The sequence below is a fragment of the Ylistrum balloti genome, unplaced genomic scaffold (assembly GCF_031769215.1).
Source record: "Ylistrum balloti isolate Yb309-2 unplaced genomic scaffold, AGI_CSIRO_Ybal_v1 Utg370208, whole genome shotgun sequence".
Classification (NCBI taxonomy): Eukaryota; Metazoa; Mollusca; class Bivalvia; order Pectinida; family Pectinidae; genus Ylistrum; species Ylistrum balloti.
The window spans coordinates 1,206,739-1,232,731 of NW_026782179.1; the positions used below are offsets into that span (position 1 = coordinate 1,206,739).

Genomic DNA, 25,993 nt, shown 5'->3' on the forward strand with positions numbered 1-25,993 from the left:
GATTTTATAATAATAAGTTATACTCGTATGAATTAATATATAAAAAAAAATCATCACCTACTGAAATCTTAAAGTGCTACACCATGTACACTTTAGTGCGATATATTTGACCCCATGCACTGACTTTATCACAGAATTGCGTCCGATAATCTAAAACTTCACTATCACTTACACTACAATTCTTTAGTATATTCCACATTTAGGTTTGCTATTTAACAGACGATAATAAAGATACATGTACCACCAGAATTCAAACACACAAGTTACGCATTAATGTGATAAACGGAAAAATGAAATGACTGATTGTGTTTGCCATTCTTTCTGCTTTGGAAACATTTATTGCATTGTTAAATTTGCATGTTCATGAGAAATATGGTTTGATGTAAAAGTGAAATGTTGATGGTTTTTCTTCAAGAATTATGTGGTTAATATCTTAGTTTTTGATGTCATGGTTTTGTGCATCACAAAGAAGTGAAATTTCACTTCTTTATTCTCAAGACAATATGATGAAGATTTTTGATAGAAATTGACATCATTTTACGTTAACAAGTATTTACTTCAGCATGAACAAAATGCTTGATGTCTCGTCAATGTATATCAGCAGTTATCATACGCCTGAATTGTGTTCATCTATGTAGGTTTACGCATCAAAAAAATTAAAAACCAAACCATTTCTTTTATCAAATGACTGAGAAAATCCCTCTTCTGTGATTGGCTAGGGGACGCCCACAAGTTTAGATAAAATGCAACTTGAAACCAGAACTGGAAAATTTCTGAACAAGAGGTTATCATTTTGATAAGCTACACCAAAAATAGCAAACAGAAATTTCCAAGATGCAAGGTTATCATCTCAAACTGATAATCTAGACAAAGGATAAACTTACGGTAATTTTAACTTTAATACGGACATCTTAAATGCCCTGTAGTTTGATAGGAGGATTTGTTGACCTTTGAAAGGGCAACAAATCCTTTTATCAACCCTGAGAAGACAATAACTGTATTTAAATAGTATAAGGTAGGACATATATAATTTGAACTACAACGAACAACATCCTCAGCAGCATTGATTGCTCATAGATGAACACTCATTTACAAGAGACTTATCTTTGCATCCTTCAGCAGTATGATTGGTATTCAATAACCTGTGCAGACACTCACTGAGTTAACATTTTCACTTGATCCTCAAAATCGTCTTTGTCAATTGACCCTGTATTGACGGAGTCTGTGTACCCACTCTCCGATGAGGAATTGTCTTGAGTCACATCAGACTCTTCAACTTTGACAGCACCTGCAAAGTCTTCCGCCCTGTCTATACAGAAGACAGGATTGTCAACACCGACACATGCTCCATCAGCCACTTCCTCACTTTTTTCACTGCGGGGAGTGTCCTCTGCAGCCAATTCTGCCATAGCTGACATGTCATGCTCAGAATGCTTCCGCGACAGACTATCTTCCTGAATACCTTCTAGACGAGTTTTATTTTTTAATCCCAATTTGTTGCGCTTCATTTTTTTCCTCATGCGATGATTTACAGGCATAGGGTTTGAATGCATGGAAGAAACCTTATTAGTTTCTGCTCCTGGTGCTCGACTTTTCTCCATAACACCATTGCGAGGGAAATGAGATCCTTTGGAGTTAGAGCGTGAACTATTAGGCAAGGCAGAAAGCTGCTGGGGTTCTACTGCAGGTGTCTTATTTTGCGTACACAAGTAAAAAGAACTCACTGATATACTGATAATAGCAGCAAGTAATCCCGAAACCAACAACACAATGCCGATGATCTTTTTACCTTCATCATTTTGAAGTTCTGGTGGCAGCAGTGCAGAATCAAATAATCCGTAATTCAAGATGAGACACACACCTATAGATACCATAATAATACCTGCCAGAAACATGAACACTCCCACAACACACAGGCAGCAGTGTCCAGAACTGGAACGCATCCTAGGCATCTGCAAACAAAAGAATGGCATGTTAAACATGTTGTGACACTATTACCTTAAGGCTGATGTGATGACCCTATATTTATCAATAACCACAATAATTTGTGCAAACATCAGCATTGCAATACGACTGGAAATTCCACTTTTTTTTCTGTTTGTTTAGGCTGACTCAACAAAATAAATTTATTTCGTTTCCTTTTACGATGACAAATTATAATTCTAACTAACTTGTTTCATATGTAAACACAAATGAAAAATGATAGTGTCAAACAGATTCTGGAAATGTTTCCAATACATAGAGCTCATCACCAGTTTATGTAAATGGTAGATACAGAAACAGCTGTATTACTTTGCTAAATCTCTAATCTAGATTACAATTGCATCTTACATGGAAATTAGATGGATTTTTTAGGTCTTAGGTTTTAGGTCCATCTCACTAAAATAGTGATTGCTTGATATTTTTTTAAGGAATTTCTCAAAATGATAAGCTATCAAATGCATTAAAATTACTCTTCACTTTATACCCGTCAAATTCTATCTGCATTATATATACAGCTGAAAAAATTTCATTTCACATGTAATATTAGTTTTAATGCGTAGTACAGACTCACTTTACTGTTCAACTTTACTAGTTAGGATGGTTACAAGCCATTTCGTAACAAAAGCCATTGCAAAAACTACGACAGTTTGACATCTATCTTATAACACTTGTATCAGGTAAACATGTATACATAGGAGAGTGTAATGTGTTCCCTAATACCTGTACAGGATAAGTCTAACAATGGGTGTATTTTGTTACACTGGAGAAGAATTGATTTAGTCTACTACGTGCCAAATATTATTGGCACGAGATTTATGTTTACTTGTACTTGAACACCAGCTGATGTACAATAAAGAATTCTAAACTGGGTTATTTAAATTCTTATCGAACAGAAATCTAACATTCAGGTATAATATTGTCAGAATTCATCATAAATGTAATTTTGTGGAAGTAAGTAAAATTTTGTAAGATATGAAGTGAATGATGTTAAACAGAATTTCATGTCAAATGATCAACCATCACAACAAAGATTTATCTCACACCAGATTTTATAAAGTTTTTTTTTATAATTTTAAAAGAATTATTCTTTTTTCATGTTTATTCATCGATAAGCATTCAAATCAAAATTCCAAACAGCAGCAATTCTGTAAAACACACTGTACAGTAGTATTTTAAAGGTACGTTGCTGTTGAAAGCACATGAACAAACAAGATATCCCATAATGTTGACACTTGGATAACTTTTAAGGTTGAAAAAACATTGACTACATATTCAAGAAACATTAGCTGATCAGCAAATATGGTAAATTGTATCCATTATTATTATGTAGGTCTAAAATAGCTAAATCTGATATCACAATTGGAGTTGTCAAGGCAGGTTACTCCATTTTGAATGCAGTATGTAAGTTAATATCACACAATATACTTCCTGGTCAATATACAACAATCTATACTTATCTAGATATACAACAATCTATACTTATCTAGATATACAACAATCTATACTTATCTAGATATAAAACAATCTATACTTACCTAGATATAAAATAATCTATACTTATCTAGATATGAAATAAACAGCATGTTGCATTAAATGATTTTTAATTCTCCAATAAATAGAACACAGCTGTGTTGAAATCGATACACATGATCTCAAACGCATTAAATTTTTTTCATTATTTTTCGGAGGATACAGGATACTCTGTATACTACCGGAATATGTATAAAGGAAATATTTAACGGAAAATCAATTGAGTTATTCTAGTTACTTAATAACCATCGACAAGGAAACACATTATACATAAACATGTATCTAATACTTAAACAGAGGTTATCATGGCATGAGGTAAAATAAGATTTTAAAGTAATATGATGCTTTACTCAACATTTATAACCAACAATAGCCAGTTTGTGAACATTATTTAATGCCCATGTAAAGAAGAAAATACAACACAGCAGGAAATTTTCAAAATCACCATCAACAATACATCTTTCTATTGTTTGATCTTTATTTGTTCTTTAAAAGTTAGATTTTTTTCCTTCTTTTCCCTTCTTTCCTCTGTTTTTTGCTCTAACATTTGACTCTCTCTACCAGAGGTCGTTTGTGTTTCTCATTAAGAGACTGAGAAATGGGCCAGTCAGTACATATGCAGTTGTGTCCTTGAACACAACAATTTACCCCATTTGCTCGGGATGACATGCACTGGCCTCATGTATGTTGTTCAGGGAAGTAGTCATTAGGTACTACAAAGTGATCCTGCCTTAAAATCATCCCTTACTTGACGCATAACTGTAGAATGAGTTACCTCCCTTTTCATCAAAACTTGCCCAATATATAATGGTATTCATCAACTCACTTGTTGTCTACTCACTTGATTTTACCATGTCAACCTGATACTGGTCATCTGATTACTTGTTTAAGTCATGGAAAAATCATCTAATATTTCCTGAATTTTTTTCAGTATTTGATTGATTCAAAATCTTGTACTTGATCTTATTTGATAAAGAAATACATAATTTAGAACATCATCTACATACATACAAATTAATTCACAACTAGACAACAGCATTTATTACAAGACCAATCACCCTGTCAGCCTTGATTTCGCCTATGATATTTGATGGATGAACAGAGGCTAAACAACACTACAGCAAAATGAATATTTGTATACATGTGCATACACTTTCAACAGCGAAACTCTTTTATAAAAGGTATCTTCCACTTTGCTTGTCAATCACTAAATTGAACAGGCTTGAACTGCAATATGTGCTCTATACGTACAGGTATCCTTGGTAGGTATCAGCTGTCAAAATGCTTGAAAAAATCACTTTTTAACACTTTGAATCACAATACTGAAGACCAAGCCTTTTATACATAGGAAATATCTCTGTGCACTATGTACGTCCCACTTGTAGATAATAATCCTTGACTAGGATGTGAAGATCAACCAACCATACACAATAATGATTGTTATATTGATTATAGATCTCTGGCATTGTTCTCCGACAAACTCTAATGCATTATTTGTAAGTAGTAGTGAAGCTGAAAGTTCCTGTCTTTATTGATCTCAGCTGCAGTCAATCATCGTAAAAAGTGTCACAGCCATGCTGGAATGTCAACAGGCTCCATCGTGATACATTATATGCTTTGATGCATTGCTAATTATAAACTACATTATGTGAATGGCAGGTCACAGTATATCTTCCATTGGTCAATGCGGACATATTTTTCACAGACCATGGACGGAAAAGAGGTGAATTTCAGGGAATATGAGATACAGGAGCAGACATCACAGTTCAAGTTCAAAATACTTGAACTTGAAAATGATTAAAGAGGAGCACAACCACAACACCGATGTCTATATAAGTTGGCAGCCATTTCAGCACATCACGGTAGTTGATAACACACAAGCTAGCAAGACTGATTATATATAATTAAAAACAAAATAAATATTGTAACAGCAACCAGCCCCGTCATTGACCTAGAAAGTACACTGGCAGTAAATACCTGGGTGAAGTTACCAATCAATGTGTTTTACACTGCAATACCAAACAGAACAACTTAACAATTCTGTTGTTGACACTACAGGTCATATTGTTGACAATCCAAGATATACATAGTTAGAATATACAATAGGTAACTGAATGAATTGATTTTTAGGCAGCTTAAGCCTTGTTCTTATTCCAGATATTTATATTTGATATGAATAGAGAGATTTTTTTTTTAAAAAGCCTGCGTCCATAATTTACCCTAATAAATCCTAATAAATAAAAATTCTGTTTCCTAATTTATTAAACTTATAAAACTCTATTACATTCTAAAATGCAAATCAACAACATATGAATTTCAATTTTATACATTGCACAGTTTCTCTGTATGGAAATTTCAAACACCTTCCAGGATAGATCTGCCACCATTTTTCCTGGAGAATTTCTCATTGATCTTGCAAGTACAAAATATAATTTATGTAAGATCTAGACCAAAGAATAGTGATCATCCCAACAGGTAACTTACTCACCAAAATGTTAAGGTTCTTAAGAGGCTTCAGAACTAATGCAGAACATTCAAATTTTTTTTTCCAAAAAGGAGAAAAATATTTTAAAAAGGGTAAATATCACTGAAAATGCCGATAATCTTATGTTAAGAATGTTAGAATCACATACTATTTTATAAATAGTCATCAATTTTAATTCATACTTCACAATGTACTTTTTCACACTACATTGCTAACTGACTGACAGGTTGCCAAGACCTGATAAACCAAATAAGTTTAAATTTTTCTAAGTGTACATTTAAATCCTGTATTATATTGATTTAATCTAATATTTTTTTCAAAGAATGTAAGCAGTATCATGGAATAACTTAAAAGTTTTAAACAATGGCCTTAAAGATCAGAACTACCTGCTTGTTTAGTATTCTAATTTATGTTGATTTGAGAGATTACATGCAGTGTCTGCAGACTAGACTACCCTCAGTATATATGTACCAATACAGCCTTACTACACAGCAGATTTCATTTTAAACAGGAAGTTAATTTTACATATACCATGCGTAATGATCCAGGAAATTTTGCAACCCAGATTTTATTGATTTAGAATTTTTCTGGGAAAATATTTTACTGTATTATGTTAAACTATTTACTAGCAGTAGCTTATTTAAACTTCATATCAGCAAATACAAAAATCGTTCTGACTTACCTGCTTAAATATACAACAATTCAAACTGGCAAGATGCCATTTCTAATGTCTTAAATACTGTTGACTTTGAATCACTTGTCACAATGATCCACCATTATATCTGTATTTAAACCTGTCATCCGAACACTAACCAAACCACCATTACAATACACATTACTGGGCCACACAATAACATTAATTAGACACTGGTTAAGATGGTGCTCAAAATACTTCAATTATTCAATGACTTCTCAACTACAGAGAACAAGAAAATATTTGGAGTATTCTTGAGTACATCATTATATTACAGCTACACAATATAAAATCCTGAATAGATATATTGATAAAAACTATCAAATGACCAGTCTACTTTTTGACATATCAGATAGTTTTAATTCCTGACTTAAATGGATTATCAAACTTCATAAAATACCTGATAATCATTTTTTTACAAATATTCAGAAACACAATCTGTCATTCTGAAGTGAAAATTTCATAAATTACACAATGCAACCAAATAGTCATTTTTGTTGACATACATACTATTCTGGCTCCAAAACTAATATTTATTTACTATTGTTACTTATCAAAGATGATGTGTAACAAATAATGGTAAAGCTCCATTTGTCTGGAATACAGGTTATGACCAGGACTAGATGCAATTGTTTGTCAATAGCAGGAGAAACATTTGATTATATTATCGGTGTTTCATCAGTTGGCATAAAGGAAACATGGTTTGTATTATTTTTCATTCTAAATCAGTACATATGGCACTTTTAGAAGCTGACAAGTATCAATTATTTCGGCAAACAAACAAAAGACAATTTAGAAATCACAACTATGAGTGTTCAAGGAGAATTTTTCACTCCGAAGCTAGCATTGAAAACATGCCAATAGTCTCATTAGCTCGGCAGAAACACCCAAGTGCAGAAATGTTTTATTTCTGCAGGATTGTTTTAGGTCCCAGAATAAAACATAGGATTAAAACATAGCAATACTGTCAATTTACAAAGAGTAAACGAGGTATATTTATTAATACTGGTCATTTTTTTTTTATTTCAACAAGCATTTAAGATAAAATTCATTCTAATGGTTAAATCCTTTTTATGAGAGTCAAATTACCAGATCATTTTCATACAGTAGTTATCATTATCAGAAACTTTTTAAATCAAAACAATTTTATGTATGGCAAATCAACAAAGCATCCTTACTGTTACAAAGAATTTACTTTTTTTATCTATATGGCATATTTCTCTGTGATCAAATTACGTATTAATTACTTACAGTATATACATTCAGTTTTCAGTAAAAATGACTTCCAGTTGGTTCTGAATCAAAGTGATATATGTATAACTAATATTTTGTGTCAGTTTCAGTCAAAAATGATTATTATCTTGTGCTTTTATAATCAGCACAAAAATGTAAACACAAATATGTTGTGTAATACATACATTACAAACACCTTTATAAGTCTAACATGTTTTTAAAAGAACAGCAGCCACCTTTCATTTCATGTAAAAAAAACACTTTAATAGTTTTTATACCTTATTCATATTCCATAAGATACTTATGCTCATGTACATGGAGCTCTCAATCTCTTATTTTTTTCAAATATTTGAATAAACATTTGGGCCTGGTGGAAATAAAACACATTTTAAACGTTATTTAACATACAAGTCTTCACCAGATGTAAATACATATTTTGATTTTATAATCATGAAGGACTTTAATATCTGACACTTTGAAAAAAAACAATGCCTTCTTCAGACTATTGTACTGTATAGTGGTCTATAAATAGAACGAAGTCGTGCCGGAGAACAAACAAACATGAAGGCTAGCGATAAAACATTATGGTGAGTCAACAGTTTTATAGAACTCACATGTATGTAGAAATACCAAATATGATGGTCTTGTTGTCAACATATCATTGTAATCTCGTAATATATAACTATCTTACCTGATCACTACTCTGGTTGGGACTCTATGACAACTGAAACAACTGCACGTAAACAGAACTCCACACCGTACTTATCGAACCATTGACAAACTTTAACAGGACTACCATGCCATAATTTCATCACCAACAATCGAATTTACCTGGATGACTCCTAGAATGATATCCAGAATTGATTTCTTTGGTTTTTCTTCAACAGGAGCCATGTCGCCATGTTCCATGTACAACGTACCTAGTCTAGTATCACCTGGCTATCGTCACTACGAGCTCTGCCATTGGTGTAATTTTCATCGTGGTTCAATGCATCCAAAAAGGGACGTAACTCTATTGTAAATGTCTTGAATAAAAAGTAGGCCGAGTACTATACCATGTATATCTATTCAAGCCCCTTATATAATAATGACGATGTTAATCTAAAACGTTTGTATATGTACAATAAATTTGAAAATGATATTTAAAGTGTATAATAGACAACCTATCTCATCAAAACGTATTTTAAACACAGGTACATATGTACTACATATATTCAGACGAAATTTTAAAAAAATTATCAAAGCTAAAATGGCGAAAACTTCATACTGTACGTCTCTGCTTGAAAAGTACAAAATTTTGCAGACTACTGAACAACCAAATACATAATTTTTTGGTACTTTTTTGTCCGATTGTCTGATCATTTTGTTTGAGAAGCCACCATAAAATAGATTATTTCCGTCAGAATAAAAGTTTAAGTTAACCGTTCATTCTACATTATAATCTTATTGAAAATGTGTGACCCCCTAATCTGTACTATGTGTATGGAATGAAAATAAATCCAATCATTTCACGACCCTTTCTTGAAAATCGTGTCATAAGGGATATTAAGTTTTCTGGCTGGTACAAGGTTATTCAAATTCTATTTATGTTACAACAATTGCGAAACAAGATTCGAACTTATATCAATCACTCTTGTTGGCCCGGATGGAAGCACACGAAAGATCTGTTAGTGTGAGGAAACCGGAGTACCCAGGTGGGGAAACCCACGTGGTCGGACAGGTGACCCCATACCTTTTCATGTCCCTGCCGGGACTCGAACCCTGGACGACTTGATGAAGGCGAGTACGTTACCGTTGCGCAACACGACCACTCAAAAGGTTATTATGCATGAACATTTACATGGATAATTTCATTAGAGGAAGTGGATGGAATGTGTAGCTAGTATGAACCAGGCAGATATGTTATATATTACTATGCAATATATTTGTTGTACATGATGAAAATTGTCATGTGACATTCTTGCCATTTCCCTGCACTTTCAGCTTGTTTCTTCCTTCACTCTTCTGATTTCAAAATTCGTTTCACTGTTTGGAATGCACAATAATGTCTGTTGTTGCTGTTCCTTTGTTGAATTTAATTGTGAATGAGAGGACTTTCCAAGTAGTCATAACCTTAGCCAAATCTCCTTGCTTGTTTTAGAAGCAATAACATATGTTTAAACTAAAGAAAAATAAAAAGGATTGGATTTAGACATTCTACACTATCCTTATAATTATAATTACATTAAATTGCATGCATGTTATGACTGTAATTCATATCAAATTATTTATTGATCGGGTAAAAGACGAAAAATATAATGTTCTAAAATAGTGATTCATATATCACAGTAGAAATAAAAACATTTTTATACAAACCGCTAAGTTTTGTCCAAATCTCGTTACATGATTGTGATTCTTTCTATATTACACCTGTTAGTGATCGCTATACCCCAACTTTCAGATAAATTCCAAATTTGTTTTGTTTATCGTATATTCCCAGTTTGTATTATTAGACCTGAAGTTGTTTGCCTGCCAAGTTTTAATTCGTTCAGAATATACATTTGATTTGGTATGAAGTTATAAAATATATGAAAATTGAAAAACCTATTGAACCATGGGCTAGTGCACCTTGCTATCAAGATTTTGACCTTTCTTTCAATCAGTTTTGATTTTTGCTTCGCCTTCTCGAATTCAAAATTCAGGCCTTTGCGTCACAAACGAATCCTAAAAGGACGAAAGCGTTGACAAATGCAATTGAGTTTATTATTTGGCTCGACTGTTTCGTATTTAAAAGTCTATTTCACAGGTAAGATCTCCTCGATAATTTTCCGAAATATCACGATATTGATCATGCTTTCAGTATATCAGAATTTCAAAGTTTCCGCATGCTTATCACGTACAAACAGAAAGACTCGCTAAGACAGCTAATAACCACATCTGCAGATAGAGATTTCCGGCTTATCCTAACATAGGGTTTTATTAATGATACCCTCACCGGAAGTATGGATATATTTCTTTCATATGGGATATAATAACTAGCCCGGGACATTCTATCGTATGGTCAGCTACATTAGCACGTTATCTTTTGCAGACCGAAAAAAAGGTCTCTGCGATGGCTTTTGTTTGGCGACATCGGAGAGCTCAAGTATAGGATCTACTGCATTCTACTGAATATCGGTCCGGAGACAATTATGAGTGACCCCAATCCCAGCCCCACCAAGCCACCACCACCCCGCCCCTCAAGAATCGGGTGCTTTAATCCGTGTATTCTACTAATAAGACGTTACGATAATAATTTTTCTTATCTAATTGCTAATTTCATTTCTCTATCACACTATATCTGTACTTTATTTATTACTTTTTGCGTTCCTATCTAGTTACACCCATCGTCATAATTATGGCCATGGCTGTCGCGAAGCCTTTAAGACCACTAAAAAAAAAAAACCACACACACACACAACCAAATCAAGAAGAAAACAATTATAGGGTTTCTCCAGAAATGAAAGTGTCCACAATGGTAATCGGGTGCAGGTTATTGTATAAGTAAGCACTATACGTTTGTAAACAACGATATATTATCAGTTTCTGGACGATTTCAAACTCGTTTGGTAATCAAAATGCCGTCTTATAATGGATCATCTCGTCCCAATGATGCTTCACAGCAACATGGTTGAAATATATCATACACATTCAGTTATACCTTGGCAATGTTCCACTGTATTCAATGGCCTGTGTACATGGGCAGGGGAGATAATTATGGTGAATGTTCTGACCGATTTAAATACCCAATATCTTTTCTAAACACATCACAGAAACAACATCCAGATTGTATTTGTATAAGCAGAACAATATATTTTGAGAATTGTTTCTATAATGTACCCGCCTTTGCTGGTGTGACTTGACATTGTTGTCACGTGGTATTGATTTGTATGACCGCCTTAATGGAATATTTATACTGGAACGGTCAATCACAGTAAAAGTACTTTAAAGACAGAAATCTATAAACTATACTCCTGGATCATAGTTCTGTGTGAATGGAATGACCATTAACTTAATAACTTTTAGCCCTCCCGTGGACTAGTGTATTCCAAACACAAACGATTGGTACAAAGCCCGTCAGTTCACTACGAACCACACACGATTAGAGCAAGTTCGTCAATATATATATATATATATATAATTCATTCAGTCAGATTTTATCTTGATTTTCTAAAATAGATAATTTTGAAAACCAACGCATATGAAGATTTAGCATAGTATTTTTCGTTATATTTTGTGATGATGTAGATAATAAATCTCAATGGTATGTACATGTAGTTTGTTTAACAATAAACAAGGGGAAATTTGTAGTGTATATGATATATGTAAAATGTCTGACGTTTGGTTTACTTGTAGATGTCCTTGTATCAACCGATTTATTTACCATTTGAATTAATCTTCTCTCCTTTCAAACAGTTGCTTTACATGTATACCTTCCTGTCGTTTTCATGTCCAGTGTACAATTCCTGTATACGAACATCGGGATATATACCCAATTACTTTAAAAAACACGTTTATAATGGATGGTTCTCGGGTTTTGAAATATTTAAGTATCATTTTAATTTCCCAAACGTTTATCGTGAAGGCGGTGTTTAAATACAGTATATTTGTTTGTAGCAGAAGAATAAAATATTTTAGTTCACAACTTCTGCACGTGAATCGCATGATTAATTACAAAATTTCTTGGTATACATAGAGCATATCTATACAAGTTGGCACACCTTTAAACCGTCAGAATAACATACACCGTTCTTATTCATATATCGTGATTGATTTTATAAGACCTATAGATCGTGTCTAATTTACCGTATTTACAAAGATAATCCAATATTGGTTATTTTTTGTTCTCTACGGCTCTTAGAGTGTGTTGTGTATTCAAGTTCAAATAAAACCAATTCAAAAACCTGGAATTGAGTAGAAACTTTGGACGATTTGGACTACATTATAGAAATATCCTGAGATATTTTCTTCCTTCCTTTCACCTTTTGTTTTTTATTTCGTCATTAGCTGGATGGTCTACTGAACAAACAAAAAGGGAATTTCCTACTGACACTGTACAGGTTACAGATAAGTAGGATAATCGAAACACGGCGATACATACAACTTAAAATATAAGGATCTATTGATTTAAACCCAAGCACAGGTAACGTATGCGAAAAGTGACTTTTGCTCCATTGCACAATGCACAATTCAACCTTTACGTGTAAATATACTGGCTTGCAATCCTGACTTTCGATGAATATGTGATTTTAACGAGAAAACGAGATTAAAAATGAAATTGCGTTCATTACTAATATCGATTTATTGTACCGATGTAGAGGGGTATGAATTTTTAAAAAGTGGTAATTGATGACGGATTAATGGTTTTATAATGAAGTCATCAACCTACCTAGGACACCATTACAAACAAGTCATTACTATAAAGTTACAGCGGGGGATCAAGTGACGTCATCGTTAAGAGATTATATATTTTTAAATAAAATCAGCTGAATCAGCACTTTCGTTGGCAAGGATACTTGATATTTTCCTCGCTATGAAAATACCTAATAAGAAATGTAATATGCTTCTTTCGGATATAGAATTAAAAATCTGAGGAGCGTCCGAGAAACTGTATTGCAATGTATTGCATCCCTTAATATCCTTCAACATTCATAATTTTTTTTTCTTTTAAAGACGCTTGAATATCGGTATGAACTGGAGATTACCAGACTCTGAAGCAGTTAAGCCTTACAATTATAAATGTGCATTATATTCATTTTATTAATGTTGTGTCTGATGGCTGAAAATGATACCTCACTTGACTAATTTTTAGGAGAACGTGAAAGCCAATCTAGAAAACACATAGTACATGTATACAAGTATTTTAAATCACGAAAGTTTATTTTATCTATAGATATAATATTTCCTTTTGGATATTATATCAAAAAGGATTTAGAACCATAACGAGTCAGTTTAACGCAAGCCATAGAAAGTGGCTCATATATTGTTTCCAGGAATATACAAAGCAATAAAAAAATCTTTCAGAACCTTACGGGACTTGATACCTGCACTGCTCACCACTTTATTTATCGTAGTTATGTCAAAGTTAGTTAGGACAAAATGACTACAGACTGGATGTTAACGTTTGTGAAAAGATGATAATGTAGATAATTATATGCATGTAGATATTTATTAAAAAAAATACATATTGAAAATATAGAAAAGTTAATGCCTTATCAACATGTTCAATATTGTAAGAGCGAATTTAACTTTTATCATTTTTATTGTTTTACTGCCATTCGACGTGTGATGCAGGGTCGAATGGTGGTGATTGGAACAGGGTTCAGCAGAAACGTATATTAAAGATTAATAACTATGTTGATTTATACCAAATTAAAGCTGTTATATCCCGAATGAACACCAAAATAATTTATATCAATATACTTACACTAATTCCCATGATGAATCCAGTACGGTGCTACCGAAAACGTCAGAGTGGCATTTTGTTGATGAATATGAGGGGTGGCATTAGAAGTAAGTAAACCCTACAGTAGCCACCGGTTATAAACGTATAAAGGTTGTAACATCCAAAAAGGTGTGCGACATGATGCCACCTGAAAAACACTGTATAATCACACGAATATCACAGAACAGATGATAAGCAGCGCACTTTGTAACATAACATTGCTGCGTTTTATATTAGCAACATAAGACAAATGCTATGATTACAAGTTAACCATGTGGTATCTGAAATGATCCAGATACCACATTGTTAATTTGATGCTACACACTCGTCTCAGTACGCGACAGTAGTGATTAACAATGTGGCATCACATATGAACTATACAACATGTACGGTGCCACAATCAAACACGTCCTTCCTTAACCATTACGAATGATCAACGTGTAAGCTCTTCGGACTTCTGTGTCTTAATTGTTACGAACTTGAAAGGCGACGAATCCATTCATGTCGGAACGTGATTGGTAACATTATTTATTTTTACCTATTCCCTTTGACATGTTGGACATTTAAACAGTCTTTATCTTTGTCTTCTTAGAGGTATATTCTGAGAGGTAGTCATTTGACGAACCTGATTATCTACTGAGTTCGGTCATGCATGCCCGTATATTTTTCAAAACTATACCTATTCATGCAACAGATCGTGTTGGCGTGCTACCGATTTACAGACGTGACGTCACCATATTGACATTTATTCCCTCAATCTCTTTCTCGTACATTTAAATCTTTTATCGTATATATCTATAAGTAAAATTCAGTTAAACACGAAATCTTTAGTATATACATGTATATACGTGATTATAAAGATTGGGAAATATTTAAAATTTGATTTATCCAACCACCGTTTATCAAATGCACACTAATACGTCACCTGAAGTTATACAACATCAATCATTTAAAAACATCGTCATTGTAATAAGACCACTTAATTTCATTTATCGAGAAATACACTGTATTATAACACCACCTTGCAAAACTAGTCCAAAGACCTTTGCATTGATGGGTTATTTCGACCAGACAGTTTAACCGTACATGTATGTAAACACTTATCAATTGATGTTGAATGTGCCAAACATTTTGTTTGGAGATATTTGTTCATCAAATATGGATTTTTTTCTCCCCATCTATAATTAGGTGCAGACAGTATCGAAAATCAGAGAGAACCGTATATTTTACGACATAACTTACTCTAAGCTTGATCGTCTGTTTCGATGTAAAAAAAAAAACCAACAACAAATAAAAACTGAAAAATAAAATTGTCGTTTGATATAAAGAACGATAATAGTCATATATACACAGCCGTGCCATTAATGAAAGGGAGAAAACTAGTAATTTATTTATATTTATCATAACTAGCAATTTAGTTATGGAATAGAGAAAACTGGCAATTTGGTTATATTTATTATGACTAGCAATTTAGTTATGGAATAGAGAAAACTAGCAATTTAATTATGAAATAGATATGACGAGGACAAACGCACAATAGCAATAATATCATATTTATATTTATTATGACTTACCAGTGTCTACGATATTCATTTGCAAAAAACAAACGCCGAGGTAAAACTTTAAACACCACCAAGGACAGCTGTCAGTGATTACACTTGTGATCCGTGATAGGCATGCTCGAGTTATCTCCCTTATGCCTTAAAGTTGTCCCGTTAAATGATAATTCACGTTATCTATATTGTGTTTTCTGGTCATTGGTAAGCACTTCATCATGGTATTTTCATGTTTCGACCTGCAAGTGTTTTATTTTTCAGCAAGAAAAACTTTAGATGGACCTTTATTTACATGCTAGGCCTACCTACAATTTACGGTATACTTTTTAATATCAAGTCTACAATGTGTAATTTAGAACAGCAGAACAGTCCTACTAGTTCATAAAAGTATATTGCTCATTTTTCCATTCAGTAAAAAAAACAGACAAACGAGCGGTCTCACGATCACCATAACATGTCCCGTAATGTTTTCAAACCATTTCTTCCAGAAACAATTTGGTTCGAATTTCATTAACAGGAATCTAATTTAACATTCATCTACATTATGCCATACCAGGAGAATTTTTGATAAACTTCATATGGGGAACTATTGGGGACTAAGGTCCAATTAGATGATATTTATTGGGTAAACACTGTGTATCGGTTGGGTTATAACTTTCTATACTTCTAATAATTGGGTAGTTATTGTTCAATGATCGCTCTCCCTTGATTTTACACCGACCCATGCCTCCATAAATTGGGGAATATACTAAACAAAAAAAGAAAGGTATTACTACTTTATTCTGTGATTAATTAATTAACCCCTTCATAAATCCTTACCAATCATGTACGAATAAAGTAATTGATCAATTCTGATAAAACTGCAGTCATGGTTCATTATAAAACTTTGCGTTCAGTTGATTTTATTCGACTGTAAAGGACGTTGGGGTCAATTTCAAAGGTAATATCATTAGTAACGGGTATGGGCACCGTTTGCGAAGTAAACAGCATTGCAGCGTCGCCGCATGGAACTCGTAAACCGGATAATTCGAGGAGAGATGTTGTTCCATTCAGCGATCAAGGCTTGGGCCAGCTCCTGCAAGTTTGACGGCTGATTTTGACGTTCTCTCACGCGTCGCCCAAGAACGTCCCAGACATGCCCAATCGGTGACAAATCAGGTGATTGAGATGGCCAATCTAACACCTGTTCGTTATTCTGCTGCAAGAAAGTTCTGCTGACGCGACTGGTGTGCGCTGGTGCGTTATTCTGTTGAAAAATAGCGCCAACGCCATGGCGTCTTAAGAATAGCAGAACCACTGGTCTTAAAATTTCATCCCGATATCGAATGCCGGTTAAATTGCCATTTAACACAACAAGCCTTGTACGAGTCCCCCCACAAATACCACCCCAAACCATTACACTTCCGCCGCCAAAGCGGTCCCGTTCTGCGACGCAGCAGTTCGCAAAACGCTCCCCGCGTCGCCTCCACACTCTGCGCCTTCCGTCACCGTGTTGCAGACAAAACCTGGACTCATCTGAAAACAGAACATTGTTCCATTGTCGTAAGGCCCAACGACGGTGAACACGGGTCCAGTTACGCCGATTATTACGGTGACGTCGCAACAAATTGGGTCCAGTGTAGGGACGCCGCGCTTTCAATTGGTAGGCCCTCAACCTGATGCGGACTGTTTGGGGAGACACACGACGCCCAAACAATGTCCTTGTAGTCTCTACTGCGGTTACGAGTCGATTGCGCATGTGTACCAATCGTATCCGACGGTCATCCCTGGCGGTCGTTTTACGGGGTCGGCCGCTTCGGGGGACGATCGGATGTTGACCCAGTTTGGTTTAAACGACTTACCAACTGGCAAATTGTCTTAACACTGCAACCAGAATGCCGTGCAACTCGACGGCGAGGCTCCCCAGCCTGGATCATGCCTACAGCCCTTCCTCTCTATACTTGTGACAGCCGGGGCATAATGATAAAGTTGATGGATAGCAAGATTAGGTGATTTCTAAGTCCTAAGGATCTAAGGAACAGTTGTCAGTTTGAATGTTCATGAAATTCAAGCGAAGATACAAGTTAGTCGCAGAAAACCTCGTGCAGCTCTTTCGCTAATACAGACTTTCACGCTTGAATAATTTTGGTAACCCCCTTGTATTTTGTAATGTAAAACATTACCATTTTCTAATATTGCACAAACGTCATTTTGTTTTCACAAAGATTTTATTCACACACGTCGAGGAACAAATTACTGAAGAGCGAGCTGTGAAGAATGATTGTCTCAGTCAACGACACTCCATCGCCATCAAGTATGACAGCACAAGGGAAATTAATTAAAGTAATTTACTAAACCTGTCATTATTATAAATCTACAGGTAAATCTATTGTATTGATAAACAAAAAACATCCAGAGAAACTGAAGATAAAGGTTGTCATGTTTTCAAACGTAAAACATCGCAATATTTCAACATCGTGTATTCCGTTATTATGTTATATAATGTGGAAGTAGTTTTCTCTTCAATTTCTTGTGTTATATTGTAAAAGCTTGTGATTATTTCTCTACAGATATACCTCAGCTCAAGTTGTTGTTATGGAGGGGACAAACAAATCAAAATGGTTATCATAAGATATCTTCATATCAGAACAAAAGTCATAATTTCTAAAAATACAAGCAGCACACTAACACGGGTCTGATTGAGCGTTTACCTCGGACACCTGGTACATTATAGGTATACCTAACAAACTAAATTAACGATATAAAGTCCAAAGTGTTGAACAGGTATCATCAGATTATGACAAAGTTATACAGATATTAAACACAAAATACCATACTTTACCAGACATAAAAGGTCAAGAGTTGTCTCCCATTTACCACAAATTCTTATCTTAACCAATTTGCATGACAAATAGTTTTATAGGTTACTGCTGTTTCCAGTCATTTATGTCACAAAACAATAGCTTTAAAAAATTACATCCAAGCCGGACATCATACCGGACATCATACCATAGAATACCATATTTTTATAATTTGAAAAAGGTTTCATACATTCAGATATGACATCATACCATAAAATACCATATTGTTACAATTTGATAAAGGTTACATACATTCAGATATGACATCATACCATAAAATATCATATTGTTACAAATTGATAAAGGTTTCATACATTCAGATATGACATCATACCATAAAATATCATATTGTTACAATTTGATAAAGGTTACATACATTCAGATATGACATCATACCATAAAATATCATATTGTTACAATTTGATAAAGGTTACATACATTCAGATATGACATCATACCATAAAATATATTGTTACAATTTGATAAAGGTTACATACATTCAGATATGACATCATACCATAAAATATCATATTGTTACAATTTGATAAAGGTAACATATATTCAAGTCTGACAGCATACCATAGAATATCAAGTTTTTATGACAAACTTTTAATTGTTTCCTATAATTTTCTTTACTCTGTGATTTCAAACCTTTTCACAAACACCATATTTATTGGGATGTACGAACTGTTGACCTTTTTACACGATGTGTTAAAGTACAAAATGTTCACAATTACCAGATTTATGGTGAATTAAATACTTTAGACCTTTTAACATAATATGTGACAGCAAAGAATATTAAAAGCACCCGATTTATTGGGATTTACGTACTGTAGACCTTTTTACATGACATGTGAAAGTACAGAATGTTAAAAGCACCATATCTATGGGGAGTAAAATACTTGAGACCTGTTTACATGATCTTTGAAAGTACGAAATGTTGACAAACATCAGATTTATTGAGAGTTAAATACTGTAGGCTTTGTACATAGATCGTTTTGTGGATTGTAGCCATACATGTCTTTTACACAAACCTGAATATCTATGTAAGTACGTTATATAGCTTTGTTAGTGTGAAATTTTACGTTAAGGCTTGGAATGTGTGATATATATATGAGCTAGGCATGCCTTTAGTGAAGTCACAGTTTGAATGCTTGCTGTATAAATATTTAGAATTTTCTAAGCCATATAGCCAATAAATATACCGGAATCCTTCTGCATAGGTATGAACACTATTATGTATTTGCTAAAGTTTGGCAACGAATGCAACTGAATGCAACATACGTTCTTCTTAAAAGAGCAAGAAAGTTGTTTTCAGATGGTCAAAGAGAGGTCTAAGGCTCACGGTTATCTCCGAACCAACGGAAGTGGTGTCTGTATATTATTTCACCTCACAGTAAAGGCCTGGTGATTGTGTGTTATTTTCTATCACTAATCAAATCTCTTTCAAATTATAGGTGGTTCTTTGTTGACAAGAATATTTAGAGCTTTTAACAGGAAAGGTACCACGGTGTAGATGGTAGGATTTGATCATTTGTATGGCTTTATTAAGTTGTATATATATAAAACGTATATAATAAAAAAAAATTGTCACCTGTGTATGGTCATGTGTTACGATTATAGGATCAGTGTTTCATTTTCAGAAGGGGATATAGGACTATATGTTCAAATTGTTAGCATATCGTTAGAGTGATCTCACCGGGTAATATTCTATTGCCTTGTGCATTATGAAGCTGGAGACGTGTTTGATGCTTGTAAGTATGCCCACTGGTTCCGTTGTTGTTGAACTCTTTCTCATTTGGGAATGTGACACAATTTACTTGGACTGACCTACGTTGAAATGGTAAGAATATCAGGCCTTATTCTCCTTGTACTTTTTCAGGAAGCTCCTAATAAATCTTGTCTCACGGTATAATGTTTTGAATATAAATGCTGATGAAATATCCACCTCTACTATTGTTATTTTTGTATTACTATATAGTGATGTTTTATTGATTTACAGACTATAAAATCTACTAATTGTTTTCTGAAATTACCAGATATGTGAAAAGTGCACCAATTATTGTATTATAGGACTAGTGCACCTGTCCGTCTACATTTGATATTTCTTTCGATAAATTTTACTAGGTTTCTCTTTTTTCTTTAACATCACTAACGAATCCTACTAAGAACAAACAGTTATAGAATACAGTTTATTTCATTATTTGCTGTTTATCTTGTTTTCATTTGGAATGTGACACTATGTACTTGGAATGATGAAGATTTACATGGCGGATGTCGTGGATGAAGCAGAAGACACTTACTCTTCCATAACATCTGGTCTTATCCTCCGCATACTGTTTTCAAAATTGTTAATATTTTGCACCTGGTTTCAACTACTTTGTGTTGTTTTATTTCTTTTTTACTTTTTGACTCTAATCTATGTATCTAATTATAACAGGCATTAATCACCCGTGTCTTTTATGTAATCACCGTATCTGTCACTGCCAATACTTATACCACATGTGACAACATTACTAGAATAGTGATTTTCGATTTGGATTAAAGTTTGTAGGACCCATGTCACATCTTAGACTAGCTTACTATTTAGGTTCACCTTTGTCATCAGCTTGCGTCAGATAAAGGAGAGATTTAATATTTCGGACCTACATATTCAATGAAAGTAATTGTCAAGTTAGTATTTGAACCTTTTGAAGTAGGTGCGGCACAATAATATATTGATAGTGGTTTTCCATTACAGCCCCCACTTATTGATTCATCTGCCCTATCTGTGTTGCCGGGGTACGAACCCAGTCTTCTATAGATAAAATACTTGGCAAAATTAGTAGTGAACTTTAGGCATGTAAATATTGCAATTGATTTTGAAATTGAAATTAAATGATAAATTTTTGAACTTGACGAACAGATTACTGTCTGCTTTAATCTATATAATGATATTAATCTGCCACAAGGTTTATAATAATTGAATTGATATATTTTACATGTCAATTTGTGATAGTTGTTCAGTTAAGCTGACTATACTTGTACAATTATGGTTTTATATTAATGTCGTAACTCTTTCTTAAGAGTCAAAATAGGAAGACAGAGGAGGGTAATGGGCGTCATACTCAATATTGCCAGACTATGGTTCTCTTAAATAAATCGACAAGGCGATAGATGCTTTAGTTTAACTGTATCTGTAGACCAAGACACCAGTGGTTGTGTTCCTGAGATGTTTTGGTCTGTAAGTGTTGCCTTTATTCTTATGTCCATATCATGGACAAATGCGGATGTCACCGACGAACTCAGCAGCCCTCCAAATCCAACGCAAGGCAACGGTAGTTTAAATTTTCAACAAGACCTAAAACACGTTCAGTCGGAGTTACAAGATCTACAGGTAAAATACAATGTACAACAACAGGAAAACAGCCAACTTCATGTAACAGTCAATCAACTCTTAACCAGCTTGAATCAACTCCAAGCCACTGCAATTCAACTCCAAACGAATGTCGCCCAACTGCAGACTAGAATTTCTGGCCAGAATGCTACCACTTCTGACCTGGAGAACCTGTCGATGTCATCGACATTATTGCACGCCAGATTAGACTCCCTGGAGTCGAACTACAACACCAGTGTGCGAAGTCTCCATGCTTCTGTAGATCACATACAGGGCAAAGTAGATGAATTAGATGATTTCAGTATTGGTCTACAGACTACGTTATTACAATCAGAAGGTAAGTTTTAAAAATACAATTAAAAATGTAAGTCCGATAAACTATATTTGGTTTTATTCCTACCAATTAGATGCTAGTTTAATGTTTATTTATAATTTGGTTTTGTAATGACTTTCACTATTTAATGGACATTTTACATCACTATCAATGTACGGTCACTGTTCCCTAACAAAACTGTAATTTAATTGACATCTTACATCGCTATCAATGTAAGGCCACTGTTCCCTAACAAAACTGTACTTTAATGGACATCTTACATCGCTTTCAATGTACGGTCTCTGTTCCCTAACAACACTGTACTCTAATGGACATCTTACATCGCTATCAATGTACGCCCACTGCTCCCTGACAAAACTGTACTCTAATGGACATCTTACATCGCTATCAATGTACGCCCACTGCTCCCTGACAAAACTGTGCTTTAATGGACATCTTACATCGTTATCAATGTACGTCCACTGCTCCCTGATAAAACTGTACTCTAATGGACATCTTACATCGCTATCAATGTACGCCCACTGCTCCCTGACAACACTGTGCTTTAATGGACATCTTACATCGCTATCAATGTACGCCCACTGTTCCCTGACAAAACTGTACTTTCATTGATGTTGCCGATATGTTACGAATTATTACCAACCAATTTCTCATTTTTTGTTCTCTATTAATTCTATTTCGGTCTTTTCTAGATATTCAGGACAAAGCACTGATTGTCCAGGGTAATGTCACTGAGTTCTTGTGTGAACATTTCACGCACTCAAATGTCTCCGTGACTGGAAACGTAACTGCGGGTACGGCTGTGACCAGAGGTCGTGATTGGACTTACGGCGATCAGGTAAATAGCATTAAAATCTATTAGTAATTTCTGCAATGTAACAAATTGATTGCCTCGTTAAATTTAATGACCTTGTAAATTTCATTTAAACAACCATCATTCATATGATTTATATCATTATGTTTATATTGTGGAGAATTTATTTTAAGTTCGCTTACCTTATCTTTCTATTAATATTAATATATCTCTGTAATTACAAAAGCATAGCTAGATTTATCAAACAAATTGATTTGAGCGATCCACGTTTACTGAATAAGTGAACGTTAGTTCCTTGCCTAAACACGTTTCATGGAAATTATATAATCTAATTAAAATAAACATTTTCTATTATGTAATGTTTATATAAGTAGATAATTGAATGTATTGATCTTTTTTTAGGACGGGCATGATCACGTGAAGGGTGTAGTCATGGATAAAACCACGCCCCCTGGGTTGGTGTACGTGCTCTGGGACAACGGATGGGAAAACATATACAGGGTAGGATACGCTGGTGGCTATGATCTCTACTACTATTACCCTGATGTCCTCAGCAACTTCAGGCATGCGCTGTGTGTAAACTGATGAATTTACACAAGGCAACTCAGTCACCTGACCTGTAAATGCATTACATTTAATAAACGTGTTTGATTTTGTATGAACATAATATGATGAAATGACGATGTGTCCTGACACTGGTATGCCCAATCATAGACAACCAGTGCGTCATTGTGATCATCTCCTTTGACACTTACTAAACATATTTGGTTTGATATGAGGTTATGTTGGTTTGATATGATAGTAGTTTTACATCCTATCATTATAATAACATGAAACAACATCAACCACGGAACCTTTAACGATATTTGGTAAGTTATCAACTTGTTGCCATCATGTGTTCCCATCTTTCCTGTAAAAATGTCATTTTGAATATAAACATTTGCCAAATTAATATGTTAATTCTACACTTAATCATGTTTATATGTATTCGTTACACATAATACATACAGCGTGTAAACCATTTCCCCTGCTTTTTGTAATCTAAGGAAAAAGTAAAAGCTAAAAGTTTAGCGAAGGCAACAGGTGAACAATCGGAAGATGAAAAAGTAAACCACTGTACATTGTCCATAGAGAAACAGATAATGAATCCGGGACCCAGTTGCTCAAAGTTTGGTTAGAGTTAACTAGACTTCAGTGATATATTTTAGTTGTCACCTAAAAACAAAAAACAAAAAATTTCAATAAAACTGTGAAATGAAGAACTTGTTTGATTACAGAAATAAGGGTTTAACAACAACAACAAAGTAATTACTAGGTATATTGGCTGGAATTGAAAAAAAAAAGAAATTTCAGCCTTCACCGAAGACTTCATCAGCTAACATTTAAATCACTGTGTGGAAAGTTTATACGTCAGCTTTCTGTGGACAGTTTAACGGCTATCAAACTATTTTGCACAGGATTATATAATCGACTGATATATATAAACACCGTAAGTTTGAAAAAGCAAGACTGTTTATTTCTAGATATGAAATGAGAAACAAACACGACATTGGCCATCTTGAATTATGAATGCTGAGTATGCTATCAGTATGACTGGAAAAGCGCAGGAAAGAAAGGATATTTCTGAAGCTTGACGTGTAGGTTTTTATCGATCCCTAGCTCTTCTCATTTAATTTTTCTGATCTGGTGAGCTAATTCGCCAAAAAAGTCCAGTTTTGATTTGACAGTTTGAGATAATTATCGGTATTCTTTTAGAAGTTCTGAAGAGTTTTTTTTTCATATTTCATGTATATTTCTCCTTTGGTCCCAGCTTTACTTTTTTATTTTGGGAAGAAGGATGGCTGTTAGTCGGACATTTTATATTTTGACCATGAAAATTTGTTACCGATGTTTTTTGAGAAACGCTTGATGAATCTTCCTCAAAGTCCACATGTATGCTCCCATTTGTCCGTAGTTGTGCAAACTTGATCTTGGGACTGAACAGAAGTACAATGGCTTACAAGCGAGACCACATTTGATTTGACTTTTAATGATAATTATTGCTATTTCTCTTGAAGAATTCTCAAAGTTCATATAATTAAGAGACAATAAGTGAACAGAAGGGAAAAGAAGGAAGAAGGAAAATTATTCAACTTTTAAATAACAGTGGAAGATCAAACAATGATGGAAATAGATTCTTCTTGTTGTATATCAAGATATCTTTTTAACAAAACCTTAAGTTTGTTTGTTTCAACAGAAAAACAAAATTCTGAAAACAACAACCAAAATCTTTAATATTAATATCTAAATATGTCACAACATACAATATATCACATATATAGAAATATATCTATTTATATCAATATAACTTTCCCTCATTTTACCGTCAGGGTTATCTATTAAACGCTGATGAGATACGACTTCAGTTTGTTATTGCGAAATAGGTCAGCAAATCCCTATACAGTATTTATAATCTAAAAGTAATCTACAGCCTTCATCTTCTAAAATACTTTGATATAAATGAGGCTTAAAACACTGCTGAGGTAATCATTGACGAATTGGGAAATGTTTATAAAATCTATAGTATGTAGAACTAAAACGACAAAGTTTTGGTTGCAGTAATCCGGTATTGCTGTAAACACGTCTGCATTGAAAAATCCGTTCCTTGACATCCTGAAATCATTTATAGAAGGATGCACTTCGCAG

General features: G+C 34.0%; 2 protein-coding genes across 2 annotated transcripts; one reads left to right on the top strand and one right to left on the bottom strand.

Moving 5' to 3' along the window:
* Window positions 1-1,154: 1,154 nt before the first annotated feature.
* On the bottom strand, window positions 1,155-8,819 carry LOC132551570 (uncharacterized). Its single transcript, XM_060215724.1, has 2 exons — window positions 8,757-8,819; window positions 1,155-1,952 (listed from the first exon to the last, which is right to left on the bottom strand). The coding sequence occupies exons 1-2, from the start codon at window positions 8,817-8,819 to the stop codon at window positions 1,155-1,157; spliced, it is 861 nt and encodes a 286-aa protein (XP_060071707.1).
* A 13,209-nt stretch (window positions 8,820-22,028) lies between these two features.
* Window positions 22,029-23,893, top strand: LOC132551579 (uncharacterized). Its single transcript, XM_060215733.1, has 3 exons — window positions 22,029-22,497; window positions 23,187-23,332; window positions 23,711-23,893. The coding sequence occupies exons 1-3, from the start codon at window positions 22,029-22,031 to the stop codon at window positions 23,891-23,893; spliced, it is 798 nt and encodes a 265-aa protein (XP_060071716.1).
* Window positions 23,894-25,993: the final 2,100 nt, after the last annotated feature.